At 41.8% G+C, this 25,659-nt stretch overlaps 1 protein-coding gene across 3 annotated transcripts in view; it reads right to left on the bottom strand.

Annotated features, from left to right (window-relative positions):
* Positions 1-25,659, bottom strand: part of PHACTR2 (phosphatase and actin regulator 2) — a 143,215-nt gene that overhangs the window by 6,789 nt on the left and 110,767 nt on the right. For 2 of the 3 annotated variants that reach the window (XM_075498883.1, XM_075498884.1), the window contains exons 5-12: positions 20,261-20,497; positions 16,038-16,587; positions 14,551-14,750; positions 12,188-12,344; positions 9,938-9,993; positions 3,550-3,611; positions 2,364-2,501; positions 12-88 (exon numbers count right to left, since the gene is read on the bottom strand). In XM_075498883.1, the coding sequence (XP_075354998.1) occupies positions 12-88; positions 2,364-2,501; positions 3,550-3,611; positions 9,938-9,993; positions 12,188-12,344; positions 14,551-14,750; positions 16,038-16,587; positions 20,261-20,497 (1,477 nt within the window). The remainder of the gene's footprint in view (positions 1-11; positions 89-2,363; positions 2,502-3,549; positions 3,612-9,937; positions 9,994-12,187; positions 12,345-14,550; positions 14,751-16,037; positions 16,588-20,260; positions 20,498-25,659) is intronic. The other variant, XM_075498885.1, reaches the window with a different exon arrangement.

Below are 25,659 nucleotides of genomic sequence, written 5' to 3'. Positions count from 1 at the left end.
GATTCACCCACCTGGTAAATTGCCGACTTTCCTCATGTACTTCCATTTCTGTGCTTTTAAATTCATTCAGTTCTTTCCGTATTGCTGCCTAATAAACAATAATGATATACACAACCATAAGAAATATGAAACTTAAAGAAAGCAGAGTCTGAGAGGAACCTGGCCTTACTCTTGCAGGTTCCCTTAAAGTTCCCATTTTCCAGTCTCCCTTACTGTAATCCACAGCTCTTACACATTTCTTACCATCAACATGAATGACTGTTTTCAACTACACCTCTTTGAAGCTACAAAGAAACCCAAAGCATCAAACACCAACAATAAACAAAGAAACACCAAATCTCCTGCAACGGGTGAACCACCCCCCCAGTGAAATATGGCACTTGCTACAGACAAAAACAGGCAAGGGACTGGGTTACCTCGACAGTCACCTGCTGAGTGTGCAGCGCCGAGGGGATTTCATCTCCAGGCACAGCCCCTGAGGAGCTGGTGAGTCACGCTGCCTGCACAGGCACTGTACACACAGCAGGGGCCTTGTATCTCCCCACTGAAGACACGAATTCAGGAATGCACGATGAATAGCGTTTTTTTTAAGTGGAATTAGTCACTTGGTTTGATTAGTTTTATATGAATTTACATGAGGTATTTGGACTTTTCAGGCTTGTGTTTTCAGTTGGCAGATACGAAAGAATAGCAGAAATTCAGTGCACTTTGTAAATGTCTTGTTGCTTATGTTAAAAAAGTGATAAGCAATTTACTTCATCAGGTCACACATACAATTTCTGAAATATTCTAATATATACTACAAGGGCTTTTGTTTCTGTGCCATACGCTTCACTGTGAAATGAAATGACAGTTTATTCTTACTCACTCTTTTCTTTCACCATTTTAAATAAAAGCAGTATCATTTCATTAATCCCTAAAGAAATCTCATCTGGTGTGCATGCCTTTCAATGCAGAACAGACAAGCAGCATGATAAAATTATAGCATTACCAGACTGCAGTCTCATAAATGAGAAACTTGATTTTAAGCAGGGGATGGTTCCATTTAGCCACAACAGCATGCTTACACGAGGCTGCTGTAATAGCTAGGAAACAGACAGCTATTTCTGAGCACCAAATCAGCAGCAAAGACACCAGAGCTCCAGCTCCATAATATAGCTACAGTACAATTTTCTGCTCCCACTGGAATTTGAAAAATTACTTCCTTGGGAAAAAAGGGCAAGGGAGCTTCCAGGCAACCCGGGGTCTGCCTTTCTGCTGAGGCCAACAAACATGGGGATCACAGAACCAGCCTTGGGCACCTGTTCATTGCAAACTGAATTGAGATTAAAAACTGCTACGCTGAAGTAGGTAGGAAACTCCAGTGTTTTTTCTAGTGCAGTTTACCTGGTTAGACCTAGGTGAAAGTGGAGGTGCTGGGTGCTCCAGCCTCCTACAGACTACATGAGGACTACATGAGTGCTCAGCACCTCCCAGAACCAACATCTACAAACATTTCTGGGTACATTTTTAATGTCTCTGCCTTGACTTGATATGAGATTCTCCTTTAATTGTCAGATGAGCTGGCATTAATATTAAAATACAAACTGAAATAAAACCAGTGCTTCACAGTCCTTAGCTAAAAGACAGTGGGTTCTTGCATATATCACTTTTCATGCCAAGCACATCTCATAGGACTTCCATAAAAGTCGGTTCAGACCCAGTGCTAAAAAGGCCAGCACTTTTTGATACATAAATCCTACAGCTTTCCTTTTATGAAGTGGTGTCGGAGGGAAATGGAAGAGTATTTTATGGTAATCTTTGACAGATCTGTTTTTTAAAAGAGAATCACAGAATCATTTGTCTCATCCTTTGTAGTTAGGCAGAGGAACTACTAACTGCAGGACGTTGGGGGCAAACTTCCCAAGAAGGCGTGCTGCACGCATACGGTCAGCTCCTGCACTGACGGTTGTGGCCAAGAACCCTTAGGAGGATGGGGCAGCTTCTACCTATTTTCACTTGAATGAGTTGCAAAAGTAACTCTCGGTGGCAGTGATGCAGGCTTCTGCCTGCAGAAACCTTGCCTGAATTCCACGGGTTGTGGCAATCTTGGCTAACAGTGTGTGCCTGGCTTAGCAAGGCCTTAAAAATGCAAGAAATTCTGGCCTGAACTGCTGTAATGGAGGTGGCAAATATGCTCTTAATAGGCACCTGAGTGGGTTTTCTTAGCTGCAAGCAGTAGAGGCACAGTAGTACCATGACAATCTTGCTGCCTCCAGCAGATGTCATTCGTGATGCCAGTGCCAAGAGAATGTAAACCAGAGGAAAGCCCTAAAAAAGTGACAGATGCAAGCATTTTCTTATAATCTACATTTGCCCCTTGCCTTGTCTGCGGGAGTTAACCTGGCCCAAGGCTTGTCGGCACGACGGTCATAATCCGGAGAATCCGTGACCTCCACGTACTCGTTAAATCGAAGGATTCTTCTTGCTTGAAGTTCAGCCACTGTAGGCCTCAGGCTGAGCTGTAAGCGGGAGGCAGAAAATAGTACGTTTAATAAGATGAAATAAAATAAAATAAAAGCCGAGGGTATGATGTAATCTCAAGAGAACTTTAATGGTATTTCTAAATAGGGTCACTTTCAGGTGTCTAAAAAAAGGCACCATCCTGGGAGCGCTGCACAGGAATGGGGAAGCAGCACAACCTAATTTCTTCAATTATAAAAATAGTCTTTGTTGGGCAGGTCACAGAGAATCGTGACAAGTTATGCCTGGAATATTAATTGTGACTTTGCAACTGTCACACCATTTACCCCACTAGGCAGCAGGTCCATTTGCATTAACGATTACACAGTCTGCTGTGTTCAACTATACTACTGAAAAGAAGCAGGATTTGGAGGTGCCTGCCTAACTAAAAAAATTGGTTTTGAACACCTGGGGGTCATTATGATGCCAGATTGTTTCAGTCACCTCAAACAATATTAACTTTAATTAACTAAGGACGATCATATTAAGGAAACTGTATTTTTGCAGAGAAGGGAGACTAGGGGTACGTACGAAAACTCCCCCCATCCTCTCCCAGAACGAGCTCCCAAACTCAGGGCAGCAGATCCATAGCTGCTTTATTTCCAGGGACAATGAGCGCAATCCCACCTGCAGCGGCCAAGACCACTGAGGTGGTCAGAAGAACGGTGAAGGGATTTCTTAGGGCCCACACTGCTTTGCTGCCCTCTCCGCTGCTCTAGGGAAGAGTGGATCCACAGGTGTGGCTGCCCTCGAACACACATGGCAGCAGTGGTCATGCTCACAGAGGAAATGTGTCATTTCTCTCCCCTGCTTACAGGGACAAATATTAAGCATGGCCAGACTCTGTATGCTTTGCCAAGTATGTGAAACTGGACAGGATGGAGTTTCCCCCAAGATGGACTCGGCTTGTATTGCTTTTTAAACAGATTACTCATCTGGGGGCATGACTGATGGACATTTGCAGTCATGTATACACACTGATTTTTAGAATCTTATAAAAAATAATCCTATGTACACAAATACACAATACAAAAAACACATCATCACCTTTCTACTGAGTCTACGTTTTATTTCTCTTTTGGCTTCCTGTTCCTCTTCTTCATTCTTCTCTGTTTTCAGAAGAGATAAAAAGGAGTGAATATTTAAGTATTATAACTGCACATACTGTATTTCTCTTGGTTGAAAGCTTCAGGACTTCAAGTCCTGGATCATGTTTCCTCATATTTCTGGGTGATCCTGCATGTGTTGTCTGCTTTTTGGATTTTGTGTGCTCTCATTTGTTTTCCCTATCCTCATTTCTCCTGATTCTGTAGACATCTCAAGCCACCAGTGTGGGTCAGGAACACAGCAAAGAGGAGGCGTCTGTCATTTCCTTTCTGTGTAACAGCAAACAAGAAGTACCCTGAAAGAGCTGCCTAATGTTTCAATTACTTGTCGTAACATGAAAACCACTGTTGCTTTTACTTCCAAAATGCCACCTATTGACTTTAGAGTAAGAGTCTAATTATTCATAAGGGTCAAGAAAAAAGTTTGCTCTGAGTATCTGAACCAGCTGAGTGCCCTCTACTGCTATAGGACGCAATGAATCAATGACAATTCATTTCACTGTCATTTGTTAATGCAAATTGGTTTTGTTACTTTAATTTTTTTTTCTGATTTTATAATGCGGGCATATGATTCAGCACTCAAGCCCTCTTGGTTAAGGGCCACTAGCTAGACCAAATGAAGGAGTACAGCAGAAAATGACATGTACGTTTTTTGAATGTATTTGGGCATGAGAGTGAAATCTGCTTTTAACAAATTTCTGTGCTAACCAGACTTGATTTCTTGACAGTGAAAAGCACACTTACAAAGGCACGTTCATATGTACTCAACAGGTTTTTTTAATTGACGTACATTTTGAAGAATATTATCTGCCTTTTCAGTCCACCTCTAGTGGTTATATGCAAAGTTAACTTGTGGTGGATGAAATATCCCACCTAGAGGCATCCATAAAACTCTGATCTTGTTTTGTTCATGGTTGGGGGTTATGGACTCCATGTTGCAGTTCAAGGCTAACTATACATTTAAAGGAATTAATTTGTCTATTGTGGATGCAGGCAACCTGTACAGATGAAAAGGCAGTTTTAAATCCTGCTATAGTCCGATTTGCCCTGTCTGCTATGCCCAGCCTGCTGTGTTAGTATAGGCAACCTGGCCGCAGAGGACCTTCTGTATCATGACTGATACACTGGAGACAACACTACGACAGGTCATCTTGTGGCACTTGCAGATTTCCTTTGCTGACTCAAAGGCTGTCACGTAAGAAGAATACAAGGGAAAGGGGAAGAGGAACAAATGATAAAAAACAAAAAGAAGAAAGTTACAATAGGAAAAAGGCGACACCAGCCCAAGACCTGCTCTGTGAGAAGAGTCCAACACCAACCCCAGGTTTCCATCAGCAAGATGCAATCGCACAGGCTTGCTGCCAGGATTAGGTTGGATCTAGTGGTGATGGTGATTTTACTGAGATACTGAAATGCGAATGTAACTTATGGTTTATTAGTAGTTTTTCTCTTGAACGGTAAAGAAATGGATGGCCTGTTTCCATAGAGGAACTGTAAACTGACTAAAACTGAAGAATGGAGAGTTAAAGATTGATCTGCATTTTTAAAATTTTTATTAATGTATCTATCAATAAAGAAGTTGGGTGTATTTAAGGACTTAGGATTTCAAATAAGAACTCTCTTTATAACATCTTCACCTAACAAAATCAAAAGCTCTCTAGCTGTTTTAGGACAGGTAAATAATCTGTAGGCTTTTGTTTAAATATACTGTCTTTGCAATCAATAGACGCAGTAGCTGAGGTAATTAAACACAAGCTATTAATTTGGGGTTCCATTCACCTGGGAATCATTGGACATAAGGGATTTTGTCCCTTCATGAACTGAGTCACTTAAGTCCTACCTCAGAAATTCTCCAGCAGCAGACACAGCAGAAAAAAATGCAGCTGGATATACACATCCCTGGTACTGCCTTTTCCTTAATTTAGTTTGTAAAATACATTCTGCATTATTCATATCTTGACATTTCTTTGCTATCTAAACCACCGTGTCTCCTAAGAAGCAGCAATAAGACGCTTGATGTAAGAAACAGGGGCTCACACTGCTTAATGCATACCTTAAGAAACAACTACCAACAGCATGGCCATCTGAAATACTTTTTTCTATATTTTGGGGGAGGATAAAATAACTCAGAAAAGTTGACCTGGACACTTAGGAAGGTTGAAGGTTAGCTGCCTATCCCAAGCTGTGAAGCTACCTCCCTGTGGGCTGCGGACCCAGAGCGCAGATGACTGCATGAAGGGATGGCTGGACATGGGAAACCACCGAGAAATGGGAGATGAGCAAGGCCATCATCTTAGCTGCTGGGCAGAGGGTCCAGGCAGGTCCTGTGGGAGGCTGGTGAGGAGGGCTGGAAGCCCACCTTTCAGAGTACAGCTCTAACAGGAGGCACCAGGAGCTTCCTTCACTCCCGGGCAAAGCAGGTGGGGATCGTACCCATGGGGAACAGACAGTCTTCTGCATGAGAGGTCAGGGGGCAGGACGTGGTTTATATATTCAACTGGTTTTACTTCTAGGAATAAGACTCAAGAGCTAAAGGAAAGGGACTGAAATCTGGTGGCTGCTTCTAATATACTGAATCCGCTGTTTGGCAAACGGCCCTCCGTCTATGGCACTGACTTGTACCTAAAGCACCTATTTCCCATCTCCAGCCTGCTGGGCAGAGTGTTGCTTTAAGCCCGGTGCTACAGAAACATTGCCCTGATACAAACTCCTACCAACAGTAACACCTACAGCGTATTTTTAGTCTTTTAAGGTAAAAGTTTTGAAAGTGGCTGTAGTGAGTTAAGAAGCTGTGTGGTGCTAAAAATAATGGGTCTGGTGCTCCTGCTTCCTTCAGGTGTTGTGGAAAATTCCAGCCGGGGGGCCACATTTTGGCTGCAGGTATGAACTGACTTGCTTGCCCAAACAGGAACACATTAATGCATAGGAACACACTTCTGACTGCTTTCCACCTTAAAAGCAGATCTAATCTGGGTGATGTGGAGAAAGAAAATATAAACACAGCATTCCCAGCTGCAAGTCCCCTCCTCAGATGTCCTGCTGCTGCCGTACTGGCAAAGGACCAGCCCAGCGAGCGCCCTTTGCTTGCACGAGTCTCCAGTTAGATCCCAGCAAAACTACGGTTTTTCTCCTTCCCTGCCTGCAGCTCCTAGGAGGTCAAACTGGGATTTGACTCCTAATTGAAACAATTTTGTTTAGCATCACTTATCATGGCCTTTGAGTTAAAACAAACACCGGTCAAAGCAGAACAAGCAGCTTCCCTGGCATCGATACATTATTGCTCCTGCAACTTTTGCCATATGAAATCTGGTCACCTTCTGTTCTGTGGGACATTTGTTTCATAGCAGGAGGGGAAAAGAGAAGAGAGAAATTGTTCTGCCTGAGGACTGCTCCGTTCTTGACCAGAAAGTACTCCCGGAGCATAAAACCGAAATTTCCATTGTGTCCCTATGGGATTAGCTATGTTTAGACTTCTCTGTGGGCTTGCTAGGGAAAGAGAAAGAAAAGACAAATAAAGCGCTTGCCTCTTGCAGTGCTCTGGAACGCACAAAGTGGTTTCTCTTTCCTGGTTTTACATGCAAAGATAACCATTAATATTCCTTAACTAGCATCAAGAGCTAACCCTTGTTTTCCACAAAGCCAGGACTGGCAGGCATGCAGGTGCACAGTACAAGAAAGTCACTGTCCCTTACAAATACAGGAAAAAATAGTTATCTTAATCCAAAATTCCTGGAAGAATAAAAAATTTCTTTGCCATAATGCAATACTATAAATACTACTGTCTCAAAGCCAGTACATGAGAAACCTGTCTTTATTAAAAACACAGGGCTTTATCTATGCCTTCAAGTGGACTCTTGAGTTATCCTAACTTTGTTTTAGTGTGGGAAGACTCAGAAGTCTGGATAGTTTTCTCCAAATGGTTTTTATAGAAATCCGCTTGCAACGTCTTGCAACTGTACTCAGTCACAGGATTTTCAGTAACTGGTTTATCTGGATATACAATCAAAACAAAACTTTTTGCAAGACAGATTTCCTCACTAACTGGAAATACAAAAAAAGAAAAAATACAGACTTTTTCTGAACCTCTTAAAAGATTTGGGCTGAACTTAATCCTGAAATCAACATGTAGACCTTTACCAGTTGATGTAACCTCAAAGTCTGATCGATATTACTCAAAACAATACTTTCCCTTAGCTGCAGTTTACATAGCCACAATAATATAACCCCTTCTCCGCATCCACTGCTTAAAAATAGGAGGAAGGAAGCTTTATGAAAGAAATCCCAACTTATTCACAAAAGCTGCCTACAACAACAAAGGCATTTAAGACATGTAAACATTTTCGAATGATCCACAGGAAGGGAATAGTTTTGATAAATAATACAACTGCCTCCGAGCTGAGAGAGAACTTGCACCCTGAAAGGGCTCTGAGTCAGACTGTCACCTCAAACCCTGGCTTGCTTTGCTTTGCTTTGCTTTTTACAGATCACTGTCAACTTGAAATATTTTATACCTCGGTAATGAGCAAAAAGCAGTTTTGGATTCTCCACGTGCTCGCCAATGACTCTGTGATTTTTTGTGGTTTATAACGCTGCTTCCCAGCCTTCACTTCTTGCTCTCCCTTGCCTCTTTAAGACAGCCCCCCGGCAGCAGCAGGGGAGGACGGCTGGAGGTATTGAGTGCAAAGCCTGGTATGCTGCCAAAAGCTTAAGGTAAACAAGCTGAAACAGGAGAAGAAATCTATTAACTGCTTTCCAGTCTTGAGCTACTTATTGCAAAACCAGTGAATGGAATAAACAATGGCAAAAGGGATATTAAATACATCGCAGGTTTGTTGCTAGATTAGTTATCTAGAGATTAGCCAGACAGAGAGGGCAGTAAGGAAGCCCAGCCGGTGCTCCCCGCTCAGTGGCCATATCCTGGCCCACCAAAGATGTTTTGGATTTACCTTTCTCACATAGTCCAGCATGAGCAGTTTCTCATATAAAAACCGTTCATATTGCACATTTTATCTTTATGTATCTGTGCGATCTATAGGTTCAGAAATCATAGTCTTAGAAAGCCTGTTCGCACTACGTATTGGACAGGAGCCCCTTGAACCCTCTCCTGCGCACCATAACGCATGAACTGTAGCTTCCCTTTTCAGTAAGACATGGCACTACTTGGCTTTTGAGAGCTTAGACAGCAGCAGTAGGATTTCATTGGCATGGATGGTTGCCTGAAAGCCAATAATTGCTATGTCTCCTTGATTTGCTGGCCTGAGCAGGTGACAAAGTGATCAGTCCATGGACTTTGTCGGGTAAACAGCCCATTTTCTTTTCTTCCATTAGCATGCTGTGCACCAGGGTTGCACAGATGAACTCCAACTTTTCTGAACGATTGTTGGAAATAATGGCATTATATCTGCTGTTTCAGTTACATCAAGTGTGGAAAGTTCTTACGCCTTAAGAATAAATGAGTTTTTGGATTTGTTGCTATGTGTGAAATGCTTCCATGTGCATTTTCTTCATTTATTTCTTCTACTTAAGCATCAAGTACTAGCTACCCTTGCAGAATGAACACAGGGCTAGAGGAGCTGGGCATGACAACTGTTACAGTATGTGTTTAGGTAACATCCATATTATGGAAAGATTCATAAAGGAAGACAAAAAATGCCTGTTCTAAAGCGTTTGCCAGTCTAAGAACAAAACCAACATAAGTAAATAGGAGAATAGGTATAGAGGGTAAACAGCCAATGTACTTCATTCCTCTGCCCCAACTATTTGAATTATAGACTTAAATTTTTCAAGAGGGATACTGAGGAAGGATTTAATCAATGGGAAGACATTCAGTGAGAATGTCTCACGCAAGTTTCCATACAGAAGATGTCAGAAGTGGATATGAAGGCCAGCATTCTGAAGTAGTCGGCGTATACCTACTCATGTTCCCCGAACGCTTCACCTTTCCTCTTTCTACTCCACCTTCCAACCTCTGCCCTTATATCCCACCTCTGCCTCCTACGGATATTCCCTCTTCCTCATAAAAATTAGGCAGAAGTTTAACCAGCCTAGAACTACTTCTAAGGGGTACCTCAGTCATTCCTGGTCTTTGGGATCAGCTTCAAGAAGTGGGATTGAGACAAGCAAAATTCAGCATCTTGAATACATGCAATTTTCACAGCTACCGTTACAGGTTAGTATATAGATCTAGTGTTGACACGTTATTTTCTAGAACATAATTTCTCTCCAGTTATGGCTCTAACACTAGAGCAACAATGACAGGCTTCCATATGAATCCAACATATGCTCACTTTCTAAGTAAATACTAGCTGAAACCTGAATAAAATACTTACGCTTTAGGATATTTCTTTGCTCTAGCTCTTCAGTTGTAGGCCTCTGGCTAAGTCTCCTGCGAGAACAAAGTAAGTGACTGATTTAAAACCAGATCCAAATAACACATTACAGCTTAAATATAGCTTAAACATAAAATATAGCTTAATACAGCTTAAAAGGTGTTTCTCATATGGCCATGCTATTCTTTGCCAGCAGAGATATTCAACACACAGGTAATTTCCAGACACAGTTATAATAAGTGTGCATGTAACCACAGTACCGAGTGGCCATTTGTTTTAAACGATGCACTATTGCCACTCGAACACATAAATAACTGATACTTGCATAATATTACAGAAATTGTACCAGCAAATTTAAATTCCTCATTTACAGGTAGAATTTTGTGAAAGAGTTCATAAACCGTTTTTGTCCCCAAGCACCATCATTATGGTAAGTTGTGCAATTGTAAGATTATTCTCAGATATTTTGAATGCAAATCCTATTCATTATTTTTTAAAAAAACCCACAACATAAGCTGTGCATTCCTCACTGATTTGTACGTACAATACAATCGGGAGTTTTAATTGAAAGTTAATTTTATTTAGTTACCTATATATAACAACTGCCATTAAAAAAACCCAAGATGTTAATTTTCTGGTTTGTATAGTGGAGAACATGGTTGACATTGTCTCTATGTTTACTAAACAGGTTCACTTGTTCACTTGAGAAAAGGAGCAAGAAAAATTTCAGCAGTAAAATTAATTTTGCAGATGTGTTACAGATAGATGCCTCTCTGTCCAGCAAACCTCACACAGTTCACTACAGATTATCTTCAGCCCCATGAAACCCATCTCATTCAGACCCTGCTTGGACTTTCAGAGTTGGCGAGGAGGACCAGCAAGTTTACCCCAAGTGACCAGCTCCCGCTATAGGAAGTCCCAGGCTGGGACCTGCCCTGACCCTGACCAAACTATGGGAACAGGTTTCCCATCAGACCTCGATGCTGCTGGGTGCTGACCACCACGCCAGGAATTTTTAAGGAACTGGCATCGAACTTGGTTGTGATTTTAGGCATGAGAACAGCCCTGACACACACAAATGTTGTCTCCTGCCACCAAAGCAGAGGTGCACGGGGAGCGTGCCAGCTTCCCAGCAGAACCAGCAATGTCCCTGTGCAAGCAGCTCAGGACAGGGACCAGAGCAGCTTCTGCAGTTCAAACCCCCACGGGAGCACCAACAAGCAGGATGTGATCACCAGAGCTGAGATTCGGTCAGGAAAGAGGTGATAACAACCACACCGCTTTATTAGCAGAAGAAAAATGACCTTTGGGCTCTACACAATAGATGTATCACTCTTACCGTTAAGGGATGAAATAAATGACTTAGCCAGCCCCCCGATTCACAGAGCAACTCAGCTCATCTTCGAAGTGCTGATGCAGGACTGCCGTACTCTGTACTGGAACAGTACCGGCTGGACTCCCCAGTATCTGGAAATCTACAACAAGCACTGGACATCCTCTAAATCTGCCTGGACTACATTTCTGAGCACAAGAGAAACAAGGACAGGTCTGGGAAAATCCAGACATGCTGTAGTCTATTCTCAGAGACCATGAAAACCAAAATTAACATTTATAAGGATTTTTTTTAAAAGCTTGTAAAAACACAAGTGAAAATTAGTCTTTTTTATGGAATGTTCTCAAGTCCAGGAAGAGAAAGTAACATACACCCCGTAGCAGTTAAACAGCATGAGAAAGACATGCCTCAGAGGTGAGCAGAGTAAAACACTAAACACTGACCTACAAAGTCAGCCTCCCTCCGTTTCTTTTGCACATGAATAATGAAGGAGTTAGAGAGCAGGAGGAGGATGGGGAGGGCCAGGAGGGACGAACATGCACAGGCATGCTCTGTGTCAGGAACTACTACTCCGTCCGAGATGGGGATATACAAATGCAAGTCCCTGCCAACCAATGCGAGAAAAAGCTTGAACCATGGCACTGATTATTCTAGAGTCACTCTTATTCTCTTCCTCTTTTTAAAAAAATCCAAACAACCCCAAAACTCAGAAGCTCTCAGATTTGTTTACTACAGAACAAAAATGCATTGTTGACATTTTAATGTTTTTTGAGAAATAAAAATACTGTTTTCCAGGCAGTTGTACCACTAAGAACCTGCACCACACAATGGGCTGCATTTAAAACATGAACCCAGTGTTCCTGATTCTCTTCCTCCACCTCCGCCCAGTGAAACCACATTTACCCTGCCACTGATACCTCACTAGCTTTGTTCCAATCTGATGTCTGATTTCCTGCCTCTCCTCTTCAGATGTACGCTGCAAGATGTTTTTGTCTTCTAATTCTTTCTTAGATGGTCTGTTGCCAAGTTTGATAGCAAGAGTATCCCTGCGACGAATTTTACTTGCCAAAGAGCCTGAGGAAAGGAGGAGGAGGGTAGATTTAGTTCATTCATGCTTAAGTTACAGACACAAACTCTGAGTAAGAACTTTAATACCTCCCCAAAGCAGCCTTGTTCCCACATGCAGGAGAGGAATTTTAATTAACATCAAAAGAAAAATAGTTTTAGCTCAGTTCACAACAATAAAAAGCTGAAAGGCTTGGATGAAAAAGCTACCAGCCACATTGATAGAGTTTTACAAACATCACTTGTCATCTGTGAAGTGATAGGATAAAAATGAGAAATCTACACTTACGTGTCTTCGAAGTCTGATACATTACAGGTTGGTTTATTTATCTACTTAGTATATTTAGCAACCTGCTGCTCTTTTTCTTCAGCCTTAAATGGTTTAGTCTCGTTCTCTCATCTTTTCCCTCATTCTTTCAATTTTTTTTTCAATCTAATACCACTTAGTTCTTGTACAGTGCTTTTCATCTTTAACTAATTTGTAAATTAAAACAAGAAATACAGTTTGGAAAAGTGCTCTGAGTGCTTGTAAAGTAACCTAGGCAGGAACCCCCAGGCACTGAAGCAAGCTGTTTCTCCATAAAACAGATACAGCAGGGACGAGGGCCATGCAATTTTGGCAGCATTAGCTTCAGCCACCTGTGGAAGGAAGAGTATTTTTCATGGGCTTCAGTCCTTCCCTTGTCTCTTGATATTCTGACCGAGGGGGCTACATATGTCCTAGGTTGGCAGGTTTTCATGACATTAGATAGTTTGGTAAGACCACAGGCTCCCAGCTCACTTCTCTTAAGACCATGCTGCTGTCTGAATATGTGAATTTTTGGATCATATTCAAACCAAACGCAGAACTGCAGAAGACTTCAGCCTCTTGAGCTAGCTGGCACTTCACCTTCTGCTGCACCACTGTCCAAGGAAAAAAAATGTTCATTTTCCCTCACCCCCCTTCAGTACACAGCACTTTCATGTTCAGGCCTTCTTCACTAAGCACAGTGAAGCACCTCCTCCTGAATGGCTGTAGGCAAGGCTCTCAAGCCATGGTTTGGCGGTCATTTTATTCTGACATAAGGCCATCCTGCCGGTGGTAGGGGTAGAACTGCCCTCCTCTCTACCCCTGACAGGTTGTTGCTGCCACCTCCTTTGCTCTGAGCAAAGGTGCAACCATGTGGTGAGCTGGATCAGGGGACTAATTCTACTGAAAACCAACCACCACTGCAAAAACAAATATGAGCGCTGGCCTAAGGGAAAAAGGAACAGCTGGGAGCAGGGATGAAGGAGAGGATGGGCAGCACAAGCCCCTTCAGCAGCAGCAAGGACTTCTGCCAAGTGATATATGATGATGATACAGCCATGATGCCAGGTGAAATTTCAAAGCTGTAAACTTAGAAGTAATCCACTGTGATCTACTCTGTCCGCTAAGGTGCTCCAATGCTTAAAAACACCCTGATCAAAAGAGGAACAGATGACTTTCAGACAGTGAAGCTGCTGACTGACGGCCTCCTCTGTTGTCCATCCCTGCCTGTTACTCCCACAAGAAGCTCTGGGATTTCTAGTGCAATTCAGTTGAAAGCTACACTGGTGCTTTAACAGTAGAGGTTCATGACATAGGCAAGCCAATCAATGGCTCATTGATGCCCTAATGTGGAGGCCTTGCTCCATCCTCATGTTATCCTGAACCTGCTCCTCCCACCTCCACTCCCATCCATGCAATGCTTGATCTGCTCCCACCATTGCACAGGCCCCAGCAGGTTTCTGATCACAATTGTCTGGGAGAAGTGGGACACTCATTTTTCAGTAGTGGTAAAATATTAAATCATCTAAAACCATTCCATGCAGCCATACCCTCCTCTCTTTACTTTGCACTAGCATGGGTCAGGCATGCTCACGTAACGCAATGTGCAAAACGTAGCCTGCAACTTCTCAGTGGGATGCCCTGCTAGAGAACCAAATCCTGGAACAGAATCACCCATAGACTGATGTGCTTGCTAGCAGCTCCATCCCAAAGCCTTTGCCCTCTTGCCACAATTTAACGGAGGCAGTTGTAGAAAAATCTCACTGGGTGTAGATGTCTTTGGACTACACTCAAACAGTAAGATCCAGTTAGCAATCTGGATGCAATCACAGCAGCTTAGTAGGCTCTCTGAGCCAGCCCAGGCTAAACACTTATATTAGATATATCCGAAGGTGGCCACCCCTTCCCTTCTTCTCAGGGGCTTACTTTCAGCACTTGCATTATCATCATCGTCATCATCATCATCATCTGTGTACAGTATCGGTCCGTCAGAGTCCGAGTCGCTGCTGTGGCTCTCTCTGCTACTTTCACTCTCAGGAGGGGCAGCAGCATCAAAAGCCTCCTCCACCAGTTCAGAGTGTGCCTGGTCAGGTGCCTCCGCTTCTTGGTCTTCTTTGGTAGCCAAGCTGTTAATTCAGAAGCAGACATGGTGTCACATACAATACAAGCAGCACAGAACACAAATGGGAGACAGACTGTATAAGAAAGTATGAAAACAAAAGTTCTGTTACTCTAACCTCTCTCTTTCTAAAAAACATACATATATAAAATATATATAAAGTATGCATACGTGTATATGTATCTATATGTATGTACGTTAGGAAAAAAGATGCAAACAGTCTGGAATGACGTGCTGCAAAGTCTGTATAAAGAAAAATCCTAATTCTTTTTTATTTCTTGTGGGATGGAACCAATAGTACATAAAAGCTACTAAGAAGAGAAAAAACAGCTCATAAAGTCAGGGGTGAGAGGACGAGTCAGAGAGCGGATGGGAGTGCAAAGCTTCCTATTCTGGAAGCCTAACTCTATTTATTGTAAATACAGTTTTACTGCTGTTGAGTCCAAACTGTTCATGTCCATCACTGATGAACATGGAAATCGGCAGCAGAGTGCTCTCTGCCTTGGGAAGATCTTCATGTAAAGGAAGGGTTGAGCAAGGGGAGATGCAGCACAGGAATGTAATGCTGGAACAGAGATACCAGCAAGAATTTAAAGGAAAGTCTCTAGGCACTGGCATCTAGACTAAACTCTCTTGGGTTTTTATGAAAGATGCCGATTCTCGTGACAGGGAGAAGACAGATCAATAAGCCAGTTTCTTTTTTGCTGCCAACTGTTTTGCTTAAAAAATGTAATTATGACCTTGCTCTTGACTAGATTTTATAGTATCTGAGACTTAGACAAGCTATTAGGGAGTGACAGACCAAACACCTACTAATCGAAGCCGGAAACTGTCATTTTCAAGTCTGCGAGTAAATTCAGCTATAGCTCAATTCAGAGAGCTTTAGCTGTGAGATATTTAACGATATCCACAAAAAAAGTCAACCCCCCTTGTAATTCAGCATGACTTCTTGTTTGCTTTTATGAGAGAAATAAAAGTGTTATCAGCTACTAGCTGAACTGCCGAGCACAGCGGTCACATTAAGCCACGCAACGACGAGGGAGGCAGGTTATGAGCAATGACCTTCTGGGGAAACACGAGGTACTGCAGGCGAACGGCTCGAAGAGAGGCGAAGAACAAATTGTGCTGGGACGCAGCACTGCTCTGGGCCTCCAAGAAAAGGACACGAACTGTTACCAGTCAGCAGAAGAAACAGAAGAGATACCCATGCGCCTACAGCGTCCCTTACGAGAAGAAATGCGGCCTCCTTGGCTGTGCGCCTGACCCCTTGCCCATGGCAGCCGTACCGTCTTACCTTTTTGCGTCTTCTCCGCTAGCATCTGGACCGCTGTCTAGGGCCGTACCGCTCAGGCTCTCGTCTGTGCCATGCTCAGTCTGGAGAAGAGGTTTAGTATCTGACCCGGGGATGGCTGGCCCTGCCACGCAGCCCTCTGACACGTCCTGGGCATCTGAGGAGAGAGCGGGCTGACCAGCGGCAGCAGGAAAAGGAAGTGGAAGTGGAGGTGGAGGAGGGGCAGTGGTGGGAGGAGGGGGGACAACGAGCTTGCTCGGTTGGTCTGCGTCCTCCGTTTCAGAAATTACTATGGAAGGTTGCTCAGGCTCGGGTTTTTCTGCCTTCGCTTCCAACCTGTTGGCTGTGGCACCTGAGGGGGGAGAAGCAGCCCCATCCGGCGCTGTTCGTGGGGCTGACTGTTTCCCAGGTTTCTTCTTGCCCCTGGGAGTCCCTGATGTGCCCGATTTGCTGGAAGTCTCCTTAGAGGCTTTGGGATGAGATGATGTGGACGAAGGAGATGGTGATGAAGAGGACTTGGAGACTGGCGGTTTTTTTGCATGAGAGGAACTAGCTAAAATAAGAAAAGATAAAGCATTTTACAGTCTTGCAACTATACGATTTTTTGCACCGTTCTTTCTGCATGGATTGATGTCTGCTGATATTTAAAAAATGAAAAAATTACATTTGATACTTCTACAATCCTTCATCTATATGCTTGAGACACGTAAATGTTGCACTGCAAATTTCACCTTTGAGGTGGGAAAAACTGAAACGATGACTACTTGCCCAAGAACAGTGGAGGGGATCAGGCTCACAAATGGGTGAGAGTTTGATTCTAGCATTCTGCATTGGCCCATTACAACTTGCCTGGATGTCATCTAAAAAGTCCACTACTTATTCCAAATGTGTTTAGTGCCCTATTTAAAAAAATTGCTACCAGACAGAGAAAACTGCCTGACCTTTTCTGTTATGTGAATTTTTGGTCTGAGCACTAGGAGAACACCATGATTTTCCTTATGCTTTTCAATGAATACCTAAGGACCATTACGGACATCAGTTAATTACCTTTCACAATGTTATTGCAAGTGGTGTGCTCCTAGGTAACGGCAAGCAGCAGAGGACAGCAAAACAAGATGTACTTTCAGGTCCAGCTGGGCATCTCCATAAAACAGAGGCAGAAACCACTGATCTCACTCTGCACAACTGATCTCCATAAGGGAGGAGGCACTGAAGGCCTCCTGTATATACTGGAGGTCTTCGTCTTACCAGTGACCAACTCAGGTAGCCTTGAAAATGTAGTGACACGAGGTTTTGACAGTAGCTGTACAAGCTGGCCAGTGATGCTGCTGTTTAATCCTGTGATACTTACTATATTGAAGCATATATGTATCAATGCCCAAGTTTGCAAGAGATTTCAGCTAGCTTGCATGCCCATGTGCATTCCAGTCACATTTCTGATTGCTGTGTTGATGCACCCATCATCTGGACTGGGAGCTTCAGGCTTCTGACTTTCATTTAAAAAGCAATAAAAATGACAACCATCTTAACGATTCAGTCCTTTTCATCAAAATGCATCCAACTCAAACACTTCTGCTGTAATAAAAACGCATTAACCTCAAGAGAACAAATAAAAGCATTATAAAGCTACATAGCAGCCTTGCGGCTAAGCTTACTGAGTAAAACAGAAAGCTGTAATAGAAATCTGCTGAAAAGCCTACTTTATTTATAAGCATTTAAATAAAAACAAACCCCCAGCAGATTAGGATAGAACCAAAATACAGATACTGGCCATAATAAGCTCACGATATAAAAATAGCTTTCACAGTGAGACTGTTCTCAGTCTCAAAGAAGATGGAAAATAATTCAGAAGACACATTATACTGTTCTCTTGTGTAGCTGAATGTTATGGTTTATAAACATTTAGAGTGCTGTGAGGCTTTCAGCACATCTGGAAAAATCCGCAGAAACTCATGACTTCAGGCAAATCACTGTCCCTCTTTGTGCTGCAAAGTAAGTGTAAAGGGCACAGTATGGAATCTACTGATATTGCACTAATCATCCACATCAACTACAAATCACTGACTTAACTTGCCGGCAAACCAAAAGGAAGCCAAGAAATGGTATAGGCAGCAGTTCGTAATTGCAGTGGAAATAGATGGTGGCTCCAACCTGCATATTATTTAGCAGAAACCTTACTGAGTAAGTGGATGGTAGTAAGAAAGGGCTCTGGTTCTGATCCAGCAAAGCACTTAAACACAGGCTGGAGGTCAACAGAACCAGTTACATGCTTAGACTTAAGAACACCAGCATAATACATATATACAGCCACACTGTAATTGCTGCTGGGAAAATGTCAAAAGATGTTTCCATTGAAAAAACCCTTACATTATTCTCAAAACCTTTTTGGACCTGCAATCAGATACAGCAACTTGAAAGATTTCTCCCAGGGAAAATCCCTCCTACGCTTCCACGTGGGTCAAAAGTGCTATTGCTATTGTTGCCTTTGACTGGGCTGGCTGACAATTTTCTGTCATGCCTCTTTTTCAGTAGAAGATTTGAATTTTGTTTAAATGAAAAATTTCATGGCTGTGACTTGCCTTTTGGCACATGTCCATGCTTACGTTTAAGTCCCGCCTTCTCCCAACTCCACTATTTCAGTTTGGAAACCTGCTGTGGTGCCCTCAGGAGAGCCACAGCTCAGCTGGTACTCGCATTCCTCTTCTCCTTCATGGGACTGGATCACTGGCTGCATCATGTGTTCACTTTCACGGGGATCTGATAAACCTCTTGTACTAAATACTGCTCCCCATCAGCTCTATTTATTAAGTATTGCCCTACTTCAAATGAACACAATGTACCTAATGTTGGAAGAAATTACCAGTAGAATATGTACTCTTTTATATAAGGGATATATTGATATATTTTATACCCATATGGTCTCAAGCATTGCATAACATTTCAGCAAGGCTACTAAAAGACAAATCTGGAATCTGAATGTATTTTAATTTAAGAACTGAGATACCTGAGAGCTTGTTACCAACCATTGGTCTAGACATTTCTTTATGTGATGGGTTGTTTTATTTCTCAAAGGTCTGCTGTTACAAGGTTCCTTCACCTGGGAAGAACTGAGTTTTCCAGCTGAATGTGAAATACAAGCAACAAATTCTGGGTTTTCAAAATATTTATTCTTGGGGCTGTCTGATGTAGTAGGGACAGTTAATACCAAGTTAATGGATATTTTATGGCAAAGTTATTATTGTAACTCTAGTAGTCTTGCAATGTTTTCAAACAGTCCTCTTCTGTGTGCTTCAAATATAAAACATGCCAAAATGTACAAGCTATGAAGAGGTATACTTGGAGAGAAAACTGGAGGGACTGAAGGGCTTTGAAAGACTGACAGAGGATTGAAAACACAAGGCTTGTATAAGTTGGCCAATGCACAGTCCATTCATCATAATATCGCTTGTGTTCAAATTGTATTTGATGTTTTCATTTTGGTCATCGTCTAAGTCACAACCATTCAAACTCGAGATCAGTACCTTAAGAACAGCTACCTATAATCTTTAATCTAACATCACTGCTGAATTTCGGTTTGAAAGTGTAGTGATAAACACATCTGCTATGTGCCTGATGATGGACATTTTCCATTTCCAGTGCGCATTCAGAATCACAGCAAGCCACCAACCAGCTCAGGGAAGCCTGGCCATTTCTAAGGAGTTATAGTTTGTTGTTTTGGGTTTTTTTTCAGCTAAAACAACTGCTACTCAACAGTCTTTAAAGATGTCTTCATGGTTTTATCCTTTACTTCTTTGAGATCTTGTAATCTTGTCAAATTAATCAGAATAGTAGATATTTCCAGCAGAAAGTTACAGCAATACCAAGGTAGTTTTACTTTGGGCAACTCATATGTTTGGTTTCAGAAGTCACCTTTTTCCCTGCTGATTCTTCAGCAGTTCTCTGGGTCATTTTGTTGCCAGCATTCACACTTGAGCTGGGAATTCAATATAGTCTCTGACGTGCTTGGTGTTGTGCATAGGTTCATTAAACAGCTAAGTGATTTGTCCGCTGTCTGGAGTGTTTGCAGACAGCAGAACCAGAGCTCAGCAGGAAGCTAGCTAAAAACATCCATGGCATGCTCTTTAGTAACCCTGCTATGTACAAAGGCAGAAGTTATTGTAAGACCAAGCCAAGCACCTCCATGCACATGCACCCACCGTAACTGGCACTGCCTGTGCAGTACTCACCAGCTTCTCGATTTGCACTGTGACTTGTTGGCTTGGGCGGTGGGAGAGGAGGCTGCTTAGCAGGAGCCTTTCCCTTTTTTTTAGCATGAGGTGCTTCGTTACTCTTATGGCTGGTGGTGGTGGAAGCAGCAATAGCATTTTTTGGTGGCAGTGGAGCTTTTTTAGACTTAGGCTTAGGCTTGGGTAGTGGTGGAGCATGGGATGCCGGTATTTCTGGGCAGTGATCAGTAGTGCTCTCTATGGATAAGAAAGTGAACAGAAGCCAACTGACACAGATATACGCCACGTACATTCAACAGCAAGCCTGACAACAATGACTACTTTTTGCTGCTTGAGCTCTTGGGAATCAGGAGAAACTTCTTCATCTTTTGCCTCTTATTGAAGTATTATCTCAGAAAAAAACTACCGTCCATCTCAATTCAAGTCCTTCTCATGGAAGATTTCTGCCAGACACTTCTCTCAGTATCATCTATTCTAGACCTCCAAGGATCATCCTTAATGTTCAGTATCCCCAACTAGACTACTGGCTGCAAACTAAACAAGGGAAATGCCATTTACTCCTCTAACAAATTCCCTCGGCTTCTTTCCAGCCCTCTGAGATCAGCAGGCTATAAAACTCAGATTCATGTGAATCTGAATGTGAACAGGGCCATTCTCTCAGCCACGGGTTCAAATATGGCTATGCAGCTGAAATTTTCCCCTGAAGCAACCCATTGTCCTAAGCTGCAGACTGCTTGCTCACAGCAACTTTATTTTGGGTATCTTCCCCAGAGTATTTCTACTCTTCAGAAAGAGATGAAGCTAAATCAAATAGGGTATCATTTACCATGGGAATGGCCTCCTCTCCTGCAAGCTCTTTGGGTACTGTTAACAAGATTGCACTTTCAAGAATCAGCAGTTCCTTAGTCAATGGGAATTTGGACTGTATCTACATTGTGTCATGCAACAGGAATGGCTCTGTAGAGTGAAAGAGGTAGCACTGAGGACCCAATGTCCACAATGTGCATTTCAGGAGACTTGACTTTGGACTAGCTTCAGGCCAGTTCTGTAGATGGCATGCCCAGTAGTAGTGGGAGCACAAGTTCCCAAATGTATCTTTTGGCTTAGCTTCATCCAAAAGAAACCTGGCTTGTGTGCTCTGCAAACCAAGGAAGGGTAAGTGGGGATGACCAGGAAATGCACTTCAAAAGTGCACGCCTAATACCAACTGTAATGTTAATGTAGGTGAGCCATTTATAGTCAACATAAAATTTTGTAACATAATCGCTATGGTTGTAAGACTAGCTGTTCCCAGATGGGAACAGCTAAAGTTCCCAGACGGGAATCTTTACCTATTCAATTACACCAACTCTGTGCCCATTCGGTCTCAAGATAGCCTTCCTAAACCTTCCAGAAAAAGGATATTATAAAAGCAACAGCATACCATCAGAATCAGAAGGGCTTTATTTGCATGTTACTAAAAACTACAGTGGTTGGGGAAGAAAGGATCCAAGCAAATACTGCAAGGACTTCTAACAGTCTCTTTTATCACCTGAGAGGAAACCAATTAATTTCTTGCAGTATGTTCCTATTAAAGCCTCACTCTTCCACACATTCAATGGCCATTTCTGGATCTCCTGTCTGTTCCTTGCTCTCTTGCTTCCCATGTAAAAGATTCCCAAGAGATAAGCAGCACCTTTTCATCTTAAGATTAGTAGATGAAAAACAAATAATGTGTTGGACAACAATGACATTCTTCATCTCATAAACAAAGCCTTTTCAACCTCTAGCTTAAGGCTTGTTAACATGAACCTAATGCATCACCTGCAGTTATTAAAAGCAACATGCACACACATGTCTCTTCATGAACTGAAGGAATTAACATTAACTGTCCAGTCTCTTCCTCCTTTATTTCCAGTCCATTATAGACTAATATGTTTTTGCTAATGTTTTGCAAGACCCATTGCATCGCAAGCTTTTCCAGCTTTCAAACAGATTCTTTTGAGTACAGGTTCTTGTACTGCCTCCTTGTTTTCCAGAGGAAGAACTCTGGACCAGAGAAAGGCTTTTGAAGAAGAAAGAAACATAACATATTTGTTACATTCTGCTCCCCTTTTATAGCAAAAAGCATCTCCTTGTGAAATTCTACCTACCTTCATTCAAAGTTGAAAAACTGATTTAATTCTGAAAAAGCAGGACATTTTAAAATTTTAATTCCATTAATAACAAACATGGCAAGAGAATATAAGATTTTGTATTTTGAAGATCTTGAAGGACATGATGATCAGAAAGAATTTTAAGTATAAACAATTCTTTGATATACCTTTGACTTATGGGTCCAGCATGCTAAAACTTTATTTACTAATAAGAAAGAATTTAAAACCTGTGTACTTATACACCATTACTGTGTTTTGTTTCGAGTCATATTAGTAGAGAAAATATTAAAAAGAGAACAATAACCTAGTAAAAAGAAATACACCATTCACCATATCTAAAGTAATACAGTGCAATTATTTAGAATCTCAGTCAATCTACATTAAACTATATGACTGATTAAACAATGTGTATTAGAATTTATCTTCTGATTCAGGAAAAAAAGTAGAAAATACAAGGCTAAAGCTTTACTTAGTTGCAAATAAACACACCTTGGTGACAACCAACTAATAATTTTCAAATTTTCTTTAGAGAAATAACTAAAAACTATAAATGAAAAACAAAATTGGAACAGTTCATTCACATCAAAGTTCTTGCTTGCAGACTTCAGTTGTGATTAAAACTGGCAATTTATATAACATTAATTTTAACTGAAATACCTTGCCATCACTGGGATATCATCTTTATCTCGGACAGCTCTTTCCATACTGTTATGTACATCATACCAAAGACTGGCAGACTCTTTCTGCCCAGCAGCATCCTATCTGCTCAGATAGTTACAGCTCTCATCGAGTCTTGACTGCCCCTTAATTACATACATGCCCTTTTCTTGGCCTTGACCAATGAATCTTCTTTTTGCTCATAGCCATGAGGAAAGCTGTGGTGAAGATGATTGCCTCTGACCATATCATTCCTCTTGGCATCTTATTAGCTTTGCCATTTTTATCTTTGTTAGCTTCATCTTTTTCATTTCATCAGATATAAACCTGACTGCCCTCAGTGTCAGTCTGATCTTACTCGAACTATTGTTTCTCATTTACTCTTGAGATACAGATTTCCAGTTCCTACCTGACCAGTCCTTTACACCAGCTTTTGCCAGCGACAAGCCAAGTTTTGAAACAGATGCTTTTCATTGCTTTTCCTCTGCTGCCCCTCAGGCTTTGTGAACATTCACTGACTGTTGTCCCTCAAACTCCCCTCTGCTGTGATGCCAAAGCTGACAATTTTTAGGCTGCTGGCATTGTGCTTTTTATTCTGGTCTGGTCCCCTCTTGTTTTTCAGTGCCTAACCACAGTGTCCTCTCTTTTACTGCAAGTCCATTGGAACTTTTTTGTGTTTTTCTGCATTTATATAAGACACTAAAATAAATTCCTGGTATATGCATAATTACTGTAGTAATTAAAAAAAATATTAACGGCAACAGTGGCTTGATCGTTAACAGTGACAGGGATGGTCTGATGTCTATAAATGGCTTGAGATACAATTACGTTGTAATTGTACCTCCCTAAGGGGGTTCTGCCTGAATATGGACCCTTGGTCTTCATGCCTGCTCTTTCTTTTGCATCTTTTGCCAAAACAAGGAGGCATCTGAATCAGTTCAGACCCATCTATTTGTTCAAGCCAATCCCCCAGGTAACTCAGTACCAGCTGCAATGTATTTTTATTGCTGTTGTTTTTCTTAATGTAGATATCTGTTCATCATGAACTGACCTGTTAACAAAAGGTCTCCAAAAGACCATCGGATAGGAATATCTTTTATTCACTGCTGTCTTGATCAAGATATCTGCTGTAAAAGCAATCTGCCTACAAATTACTCTTTAAATAGGAAAGCAAAGCAAATGTTAGTCTCATTAAGCATTTGGATCAATAATATGTTTATGTTTAGAATAAATTTTCCAAAGGCCAGATTTTCAAGAAAGCTCACTTTGAGACCAGATTTTCTTTTTCCCAGAAATTGTGATTGCGGCCAGACTCTCAAAAAAACTGTGTTCTCACGTACACACCTAAATGATGGTCAGGGTTACAAAGTACTCAGTATACAACAGCTCTTGTGGGGACTCATCAAATCTCAAAGACTTTCAGAGAGATGCCAGTGTGCCATATGCACCAGAAAATCAGATTACTTATTCTGGAAACTAAATGTGGGACCTTTTGCAAACTCTGGACCAAATGGACCTATGAAAATCCTGGGCATAGTTTCAGAAGCCATACATAACTGGGTTGTATAATACAAGAATTTCTTCTTTACTTTTGTCAACTTCTAAGGAACTGAAGGCCAAAGCTTTTCTACCCCAGGATTTTGTCATACAGTACTGGTATTTTTGTTTCTACAGCTAAAGCAGTGACATGAAGCTAGCTCACAGAAAACCAGTAGTGCTGCAGCACAAGCATATAATCTACATCAACTGCAAAGCACCCTTCTCCTGAAAGATGAGCGCAACTCAGTAGAGTAACACTATGTAAAATGGAAGTTGGGAATAAAGTATGATTTGTTGTCTTTTGCGGAATGACTCCCCGCAAAATGAACCTCAGTAAGAGTTTTGAGAATCATGAGTTTCCTTTCCAGCCTATGCAGAGAGCTGTGTTTTGATTAATCAAAACCCAGGAAGCTGTCATTCAGAAACATGGGACACAGGGCAAGACAAGTTGTCTTTTGTCTCTTTTTTTGGACTCATTGACTGTGCTGATGCAGGTGGTCAACACATACAAATCCTTTCATAAACTTCAGATTTAACCAGCTCTATTTTTTGTTCCTGCTATTGCTACTAGAATTCTGTTCAAGAAAAGACCCATTCTAATTGTTAGAAAGCTTCCTTTAATTTCCAGTCTAAATGTATTTCAAGGCACTGTTTATTCCTTTCTACTTGTGCCAGCATTGTCCTTTAGCCATGCTCTCTCCTGGCTATATACCAACTTGTTACATTCATCAAACACACTTAGGCTCTCAGGCTCCGTTTTGCTAGGCTGAACAAGAACAGCTGTCTCACAATGCTTTTCGCAGCGCTCTCTGCAGTTTTGAATTCATCCTTCTTGAAGATGGATGAGCAGATCTGTACGTCTGCAGACTTCCAGATCTTACTTACTCTGTGATTTCAACAGCACCATGTGCAAGAGATCTTGTAACAGAGACAGTGTAGAAAACAGGAGAGGGGAGAAAGGGACAGGTGTAGCATCTGACCTAAAGCAACCATGTTCAGATATTTTGCATTGTTTCCAAGATAAAAAAGGAAAAAAACCCACTGTCTGTCATTTTAAATTGCCAACTG

Source organism: Mycteria americana, chromosome 3, assembly GCF_035582795.1.
Source record: "Mycteria americana isolate JAX WOST 10 ecotype Jacksonville Zoo and Gardens chromosome 3, USCA_MyAme_1.0, whole genome shotgun sequence".
Taxonomy (NCBI): domain Eukaryota; kingdom Metazoa; phylum Chordata; class Aves; order Ciconiiformes; family Ciconiidae; genus Mycteria; species Mycteria americana.
This window is presented reverse-complemented; position numbering and strand designations above follow the sequence as displayed.